At 44.5% G+C, this 9,745-nt stretch overlaps 1 protein-coding gene across 1 annotated transcript in view; it reads left to right on the forward strand.

The window, feature by feature from the left end:
- Positions 1–107: 107 nt before the first annotated feature.
- Positions 108–9,745, forward strand: part of B4GALNT2 (beta-1,4-N-acetyl-galactosaminyltransferase 2) — a 16,511-nt gene continuing 6,873 nt past the window's right edge. The window contains exon 1 of the mRNA XM_060202479.1: positions 108–113. Within this exon, the coding sequence (XP_060058462.1) occupies positions 108–113 (6 nt within the window). The remainder of the gene's footprint in view (positions 114–9,745) is intronic.

Here is a 9,745-nt window from a genome sequence, read left to right on the forward strand (position 1 = left end):
CGCTAATGCGGCGTGCTAGGCCCTCCTGAATGAGGGCGGTCTTCCTCACCTCTTGGAGAGCGGTATTCACGTCCATCACACCACCAGCAGCAATGGCTTCCTCGGCCATGGCGGTGGGTTAAGGGTGGAGCCGAATCTTGAATACACCCAAGCCTCTCCCTCCACGTGTCCTGGCAGTGGCAGGGAAAGAGATAGTGTTTTTAAGAATATTTATTCCCTCTTAATTGCCCTTGTTGTTTTATTGTTGAAATTGTTATTGTTGTTATTGATGTCGTTGTTGTTGATAGGACAAAGAGAAATGGAGAGAGGAAGGGAAGACAGGGAGAGAAAGATTGACACCTGCAGACCTGCTTCACTGCTTGTGAAGCGACTGCCCTGCAGATGGGGAGCCGGAGCCGGGGTGGGGGTGGGGGCAGGATTCTTATTCTGGTCTTTGCGCTTTGAGCCACTTGTGCTTAACCCGCCGTGCAACCGCCCAAAGGTGCACATAGCATTAAGTGCAGGTACCATCTGGGTTTGAGCCCCTGCTCCCTACTTGCAGGGGGGGACGCTTCACAAGCTGCAAAGTATGTCTGCAGATGTTTCTCTTTCTCTAGCTCATCACCCCCTCTCAATTTCTCTCTGTCCTATCCTAATAAATGCCTTCAGTAGTGCCTTCATTGAGCCGCAGCTCAACCTTGGAGGCAAGGGAAAAAAAAAAAATTGGTGCCAGAGGAAATAGCTCAGCCTGTTAGAACACCAACATGAATGCCTGAGATCCCAGAAGCTAAAGGTTTGATTCTCAATACCAACTCTGATCCTCTTGTTCTCTCTCCTCCTCCTGTCATAATTGACCAGTCTTTAAAAAAATAATTCACAAGATTGTCAGTTCAACATGCAACCAGTAAAACAATGAGGTATTTTACTTTTGTAGTAAGTCTTAAAGTTTTACATTTCCATTTGCAACACTTCATCTAAATTCAGATTTTCTTTTTAATTTTAACCAGAGCACTGTTCAGTTCTGGCTTATGGCTGTTTGGGGGATTGACCCTGGGAATTAAGAGCCTAGGGCTTGAGAGTCTCTTTGCATAACCATTATGCTATAACCCCACCCAATTTAGATTTTTTTAAAAAAAGGGCTGGGTTGGGGGAAGTAGATAGCATAATGGCTATGCAAAGACTCTCATGCCTGAGGCTCCAAAGCCCCAGGTTCAATTCCCCGTACCACCACAAACCAGAGCTGAGCAGTGCTCTGGTAAAAAAAAAAAAACAAAAAAAAACCCCCTATATATACATACATTGACAACATGTGTTTTGTTTTGATATTGCTGGGTTTTTGCTGCTCCAGGCCAACTTTTTTCAGATAGAAAGTGAAACAGAAACAGGAAGAAGGGAAAGACACCACAGCACTGAAGCTTCCCCTAGTGGGGTGGGGGACCAATCTCAAATACAGGTGAGCTATCTTATTGACCCCCCAAAAAAATTAGAGGAAAAAAGAAAAAAATACATATTTTATTTTTCACTTTTATTTTTTTTAAAGCCACAGCGTTGCCTTGGATCAAACCTGAGACTTCTTGTGTGCAAGTCATGCACATTTCTGTGCTAACTGGCCTCAGATAAAATAATGGAGTGGGGGGGGGGGTGTCGGGCGGTAGCGCAGCGAGTTAAGCACACATGGCAGCTCAAGGATCCCGGTTGGAGCCTCCCCACCTGCAGGGGGTCGCTTCATAGCAGGTCTGCAGGTGTCTATCCTTCTCTCACCTGCAGGGGGTCGCTTCATAGCAGGTCTGCAGGTGTCTATCTTTCTCTCCCTTCTGTCTTCCCCATGTCTTTCGATTTCTCTCTGTTCTATCCAACAACAATGACAAGAATAATAATAACCACAACAATGATTTAAAAAAAAACAAGGACAACAAAAGGGAAAAAAGCCTGGCCTCCAGGAGCAGTGGACCCTGGAGGCATCATCATCATCATCATAATGGAGTTCCTTGGTTGTAGAACTCATGTTCAAATGCTCAGTAGCCACATGTGAAGGTATACAGGATGCATGGTGGGTACCAAGAAAATTAGTGGGATGAATAAAGGACTTGGAGCTGTGAGGCTTTTTGAACTCCTTGGTGAAGTCAAGCCTCTTTCTTGGTAGTTGGCTTCTTGACTCCAATTTTTTTCCCTCTGTTTTGTTGCCCTTGTTGTTTTATTATTGTTATTGTTGTTATTGATGTCCTCGTTGTTGGATAGGACAGAGAGAAATGGAGAGAGGAGGGGAAGACAGAGGGGGAGAGAAAGATAGACACCTGCAGACCTGCTTCACTGCTTATGAAACGACTCCCCTGCAGGTGGAGAGCAGGGGGCTTGAACCGGGATCCTTATGCTGGTCCTTGCGCTTCGGGCTAGATGCACTTAACCCGCTGTGCGCTACCACCCGATCCCTTCTGACTCCAATTTCCAATGTGTACTGTTGAGGTTAAGTGAGTGTGAGTGTGTCTGTAGCTGTGAGACGTCTTTATTGCGCACTCTTTTCTAACATCCAGTGACTAATCCTAATCTCATCTCCAGGCAAACTTGTTTTCTAATTGCCTGGGCTGAGCTTCTTCCAAATTTTTGAGATACCTGCCTGCCCCAATAAGAGATTGGAGTGTCATTGGGATGAAATTAAATGAAGTAAATGGGAGAGGGGTCTTAATGTTATGCTGTAGACACATGCCAAAGACTTGATTAACTCCTGAAATTTTGTAATTGTGCATAAAATGTTTGCATTTTTCTGATGAAGATTGTCCTTACCTTTCATATTCTAAAGGGGATCAAATTAAAACAAACAAACAAAAAGCCTTTAGACCATTAGGGCAAAGAGAACCCCTCTAAGAAAATGGGACACAAGATTCGGTCAGATAGACTTATCCTATTTCTTGTTTCTCCAGATGTGAGATAGCCTGAGCATTGGAAGCCCGATGGGTGGGGTGGGGGGCAGGGGAGAGGTGAAAGATCTAATCTGGAGAGATCTCCATTTAATCCTAGTTCCTCTGCTGGAGATGAAAGTCCAGGTCTGATTCTTGATAAGGGGCCTCTGGGAGTTGGAGCCCCAAGCTAGACAAGATTGCCAAAACCCTATAGCTGCTGCCTGCCAGGCTTTTTTTTTTTTTTTTTTTAAATTAAAAAGGATACTACGTGTGTGTGTGTGTGTGTGTGTGTGTGTGTGTTGGGGGTGATGGTGGTGGTGGTGGTGGCATCTATAGCTTGATAGAGATGGTATTTTCCTCACTATGTATGAAGGAACGGGTTTGTAGGCAACTAAAAACAGAACGTCTAGTGTGTTTTCCTGAAACTTCCTCCCTGAAACCTGGAGTCTTTCTCCTTTTGACTAGAGCACTGCTCAGCTCTAGTTTATGTTGGTGTTGGGGGAATGGAAACCTTCAGGTCTAAGAGTCTGTTTCACAGATGTCTGTGCTAGCTCCTTGGCCCTACAATGTGCACTGCACTATCTCCAAGGAGACCCATTTTGAGAAGGATCCTGTCTGTGTATCTGTTTTTCTTTCCATTAAAATCCCAGGTCCCTTTCTAAGACTTGGATTTTTTTTTTTTTTGGATTTTTTTCTAATAAAATAGAAAGCGCTGGTGTTGTATGGCCTTGGTGTCCCCCCCCCCCACTGTCTAAAAAAGCAACCTGGAACAGTGAAGTCCTGGATATGAACCCCCCTTAAAAAAAATACAAACACTAGTAGGAAAATGTCATTAATTTGGACTGTTACATTGGTACCTATGAGTAACTTCAAAACTGCAGAAAATGATATATATAGGATAGAGACATAGAAATTGAGAGGGGGGAGAGAAGAGAGCTAGAGAGTCTGTAGGCCTGCTTTACCACCTCTAGTGAAGGAAGCTTTTACCCTGCAGGTGGGGACCAGAGGCTTAAACCCAGGTCCGTACATTTTGAAATCTATGTTTACTCTATTGGATGTGCTGCCACCTGGTCCCACAATTGCTATTTTATTTTCAATTTTTTTTACTTTATTTCAGGGACTCAATTAGGTTTTTTAAAAGATAGGTTAATTTTAAAATGAGAGAGTGACCAGAGCTTTGTTCTTTCTTTTCTGATCTATAGTGGTTTGGGCATTGAACCTGGGCCTTAGGCATGAAAATATAGTATGCAATTGCTTTCCTCCCTAGCCCTAGAGTTATTATTGCTGTTGTAGATGTCGTTCGTTGTTGGATAGGACAGAGAGAAATGGAGAGAGGAGGGGAAGACAGAGAGGGGGAGAGAAAGACAGACACCTGCAGACCTGCTTCACAGCCTGTGAATCGACCCCCCTGCAGGTGGGGAGCCGGGGGCTCGAACTGGGATCCTATGCTGGTCCTTGAGCTTTACGCCACATGCGCTTAACCCGCTGCACTACTGCCCGACTGCCCCCAAGACTTACTTTTTATTCTTTTGTGTTGCCCACATCTTGCAGTTTTACCAGAGACCTTTTCATTCAGAGAGACATTAGAGCACCAGAACTTTCTCCAGTGCCATAGCACCTCCCATGTGGTACTGGATGTGGGACCTGGGTTGGCACATGGCAAGGCATGCATGCTACCAGTTAGCTATCTCTCCGGCCTTGCAATTCTTTCTTTGAAGAAAACCTTTTTATTTGGGAAGAACTATAAACTAAAAGAGTTCTCATAACTGCCCATTGTCTGGCTTTAAAAGAATTCAACACAGTGTTTTCATTTTTCCCCTTCCACTACCAAATTGTTTTGAAGCAAATCCTAGACATATAATTTAATCTAGATTTTTTTTAAAAGATGAGAGATCATAGCACTACTACTGTTATGCTGTGCTGGGAATTAAATTGGGGTGGGGGGGCAGGGCTCATCTCAGGTTTGCAGAGTGTGTGTTCTGTGTTCTACCCAGTGAGCCAGCTCCCTAGCTGCAGCTAATTTAAAAAAGAAAGAAAGAAAAGTTGATTTTATTTGTTTTGAGACAGATTTTGTTATGTATGGGAACTTGAATCTGGGTGTTTGGATGTGCAAGCCCAATGCAGAATTTAGGGGACCGGAGAGATAGCTCACCAGGTAGGATGAATGAATACCTTGCCGTGCTTTAGTAGACCCATGACTCTGTGGGAGATATGAAAGGCACTAGAGGAAGCTTCTGTGGTGTGGTCTGTCTTTGTCTGTCTAACTGAATGGAAAACTTCAAAGAAACAAAGAAAAAAAAAACTTAGAGCAGCGCTTTTTAAAAATCAGCCCAGAGGGGAATTGGGTGGTAGTGCAGTGGGTTAAGCACAGGTGGCGCAAAGTGCAAGGACCGGCATAAAGATCCCGGTTCGAGCCCCCATCCCCACCTGCAGGTGAGTCACTTCACAGGCGGTGAAGCAAGTCTGCAGGTGTCTATCTTTCTCTTCCCCTCCTTTCTCCATTTCTCTCTGTCCTATCCAACAACGACATCAGTAACAACAACAATAATAATTACAACAATGAAGAACAACAGGGGTAACAAAAGGGGGGAATATATATATATATATATATATATATATATATCAGTCCAGAAGGTGACTCAGTAGTAAGTAGGGCATGAAGTCCTGAGTTTATTCCCCAGCATGTGATACTGATCCTTTGTCTCCTTCTACCTCTCACTAGTAGATCTTTAAAAATTAACTTTTTTTTTTTTTTGCCTAACTGCAAATATGCAAGTAGAAAAGTAATTGTTAGTTTAAGGTACCTGAGATGGGATATTTTTTTACTTTATTGGAGGACAGCACACATACACTGTTGTATGAAACTTTCTCCCCTTCTTCCTCTTCTCCCCTGCTTCCTTTTCCTTCTTAGATAGGAGAGGGAGGGAGGGAGGGAGGGAGGGAGGGAGAGGGAGAGGGAGAGGGAAAGGGAGAGGATGTCTAAGTGAGCTATCTTGCCAGTCTCTATCCATGTCCCCCTAGTCTGCTGTGCCCCCTGTTCCACTCCAGCTGTTTACCTCCAGCTGTTTTGATAACAGGCTTTCATGATTGAGGCTTGGAGATCAGAGATCACAGGTTCAGCTTTGGCACCACTGTAAGCCAGGGCAGAGCAGAGCAGTTATCTGGTCAAAGAATTGAAAAGAGGGAGAGATGGGGGCTAACATTACCATTCATGATGACTGAGCAGTTCAAGCTCCCAGTTCCCACTGGCAGCAGGAAAGCTTCTCAAGTAGTCGAGCACTACTACAGGTGTGTGTGTGTGTCCCCCATCAAAACAGGGACTGGGCAGTGTCACATATTTTATAGAATGTTTACTTGCCTTTTCTGAGCAATGGCTCTTGGTTAGGAGCTCTAGACTCTGTTTACCTGTAAGGCAGAGACACAGTACTGGAGTAGATGGATTATAACCACCCACACTGTCACTGGGAGATAGATGGGGATAGAGGTGGGATTCCAGGTGGTGGTATTTCTCATTGCTTCTCCAGCATTGCAGGAGCCTACATATTTTAACCATGGTTTCCTTCAAGCTGAGCAGCCCATGCTGGCTTTGTTTGCCTACTGCCTCCATGCTTGTTGGTCTACATGTAAGGTTTTTGGGGACTGGGACCAGGGGATAGCCCATACTCCATGGCAGGCACCCTTCCCTGGTTCCCTTCTTTCTGTCTTCACAAAACACCATTTTCTCTCTCTTCCCTCCCTCCCTTCCTTCCTCTCTTCCTTCCTTCTTCCTTTTTAAGATTTTATTGGGAGTCGGGCGGTAGCGCAGTGGGTTAAGCACACATGGCAACAAATGCAAGGACCGGTAAGGATCCCAGTTCAAGCCCCCGGCTCCCCACCTGCAGGGGAGTCGCTTCACAGGTGGTGAAGCAGGTCTGCAGGTGTCTGTCTTTCTTTCCCCCTCTCTGTCTTCCCCTCCTCTCTCCATTTCTCTCTGTCCTGTCCAACAACGACGACATCAATAACAACAACAGTAAAAACTACAATGATAAAACAACCAGGGCAACAAAAAGGAATAAATAATTTTTTTTTTTAAAAAAAAGATTTTATTTATTAGTGAAAAACACAGGAGGAGAAAGAATCAGACGAGAAAGAGCCAGACATCACTCTGGTACATGTGCTGCCAGGGATTGAATTCAGGACCTCATGCTTGAGAGTCCGATGCCTCCTGGGCCACAAAACACTGTTTTCCACAGGAGCAAAGAGGTAATGAATCAGTGTCCTCTTAGCTTCCATCTGGACCCCTCAAGCCCTCAACACACTGCTCTTGCTCAGCCCTCACTGTTCCTTCCATACATGCTTGTGGGGTGAGTGAGCTCCCAGGGGTCCTGAGAAAAGGGAGTACAGTTTCAGCATTGCCCCATGTGTTTGAGGCCTGAAAGAAATTAGGTAGCATTGTACTTAATAGAAACCAGACATAGGGGCTAAAAAGACAAAAGACTCTTCCTGACCTGTTGTGTTTTTGTCAGGGTTGGGACCTTTGCTGAAAAGTTGGAGACCCGAGGGGCCTGGAGTGGGTTCCCAGCATTTGGTGTGTGCCCTAGAGGGGTGGGTGAGTCTCTGCCTATTGGGGGTGGAGGGTGCTTTTCCTTTTATTGGCTGGGTGGCCCTGTCCTCCTCCCCCTCCTTCTCCTGAAACATTCCAGACATTCCAGACTGCCATGGCTTTCAGGATATGGATTAACATCCCTAGCAGAGATTTGATTTCACCACTGCCATTCCCTCCCTGACACTCCCCACCCGAAAAGAAAGCCCCTAAAACCAGGAATTTGAAGTACGTGGAGGTGTTTTTGACCTTTGACATGAGATTAGACCGAGGGACCATATTGAAAGCTCTTCAAACAGAGCCTCCTGCTCTGGCATTGCTTTGAGCCCCCATTGATTTGAACTCTCAGGCAAGTCACTTCCGCCTGGCCTCCCTGCCCTTCAGAAGAATACCCTTGTGTTATGTTCTCGGGAGCCTTATCAGAGTTAAGCTAACCCTGAGTTCTCAGTCTTCTGATGCTTTGATGGCTTCTTTCACTCTCTAGTAGTTTAACTGTAAATGTTCCCGTGTTTTCTTTCCACTTGTTAAACCCAGTGGGTTGTGTGGGAAACCCCTTCAGAAGGGCAGATGCCTCAAATTGAATCACAAGATGGAACATGCTGTGGGATCCAGGGAACCTGGAACTGGACTTGTTTGTTTCTGATCCCTACTGTTTTGTCCTATTGTAGTTTTGAGCTCCTTAGATCAACTTGACCAAATTAAAGATGAGAGCCTAAAGTTTCTTCGCTTAACCAACCCTTGCCCTGGCCCTATCATAATTACTCCATTCTTAAAAGAGATTTCCTTCACCAATAAAGAGTTTTCACTATCAGAGATAGAAAGGGATCTTAGAGACCTTTGCATTTAATTCTCTCCTCAATCCCATGTGTATTCAGCGTCCCTCGCCCTACCTCCACGAGAACTAACAGGACCCTATTGCATAGAAATACCAAGGCCTGAGGCTTCACGTGAATATCCTGCCAGGCAATTTAAAGGACTGAAATGAGGCTATCTTGTATCTTGTCTCCCCTTGACTTAGGAATTTGTGATCAAGGGTATGTAAAGACAGAAATGACAATTAACCAGCCTAGATCAAGTCAATTAAAATGCTTTCAATCCAAGGAATGGATTATTGAATTGGGAGGTCCACAGTTGCCTTGGGAGTCAACTTTGAACCTAAAGCCTTCCTCTGTGAAAGATTACATTAAAAAAGAAAGATTGAAAGAGACTAGAGAAATAGTTCACTGGGATAGTGTACTCAATCCAGATTGTCCTCTCAAGCATGAGGTATTGAGTTTAAGTGATGGTCTGGCTCTCTCGTCTCTCTCTTCATTAATAAATAAATAAACCTAAAAATAATAAAAAGATATACAGCGAGAGAAAGAAGAGACATGAAGCACTTCTCAAGAAACTTCCTTGTGTAGTGCTACATGTGGCTGGGGGTAAGGAACCTGGGTCCTTGAGCGTGGTAAATCATGTGCTTTACTGGTTAGGTTATCTCCTGGTCCTGAAGTTTATTCCCCCCCCCCCCCACTCCCTGAAGATTACTTTTTTTTTGAAAAATATTTTATTCATTTTCATGAGAGCAAGCTAGTGCTCTCTGTCATATAATGGTGCCAGGGATTGAACCTTAGGCCTCTGGGGCCTAAGACATGAAAGCCTAGTGTGCAACCTCTAGGCTATTTCTTCTATTAGATTACATTAAAAAAATAACCCCCCCCAAAAAAAAAAAACTGGCACAGGTAAAACTTCTCATCTCCCTATAGTGGGAATCTATAAGACACCTAAGATAGAGACACACTAGAGCATCCCATAGGACCCATGTGCTGTTATGGTTCTAACTTGCATGACATGTATGGCAAGGTAAGTGAGTTTTCCTCCTGGAAGACTATTTTAAAAAAAGATTTATTTATTTACTAATGAGGGAGAGAGAGAGGGAGGGAGGGAACCAGAGTATCACTGTGGTGCAAATGCAACAATACCCATGAGTATTTAGGTCCAGTGGTTTATTTTTTCTTTTTCTTTTTTGCCTCCAGGGTTATCGCTGGGGCTAGGTGCCTGCACTAGAATCCACTGCTCCTGGAGGCTATCTTTTCCCTTTTTGTTTCCCTTGTTGTTATTGTTGCTGTTGGATAGGACAGAGAGAAATTGAGAGCGATGAGGAAGGGGGGGGGGAGGGACGAGAATAAAAGAAAAGAAAGACACCTGTGGTGGCGCAGTGGCTAAGGCACTAGACTCTCAAGCATGAGGTCCTGAGTTCAATCCCCGGCAACACATGTACCAGAGTGATAACTGGTTCTTTCTCTCT

This window comes from Erinaceus europaeus, chromosome 12 (assembly GCF_950295315.1).
Source record: "Erinaceus europaeus chromosome 12, mEriEur2.1, whole genome shotgun sequence".
NCBI classification, from domain to species: Eukaryota; Metazoa; Chordata; class Mammalia; order Eulipotyphla; family Erinaceidae; genus Erinaceus; species Erinaceus europaeus.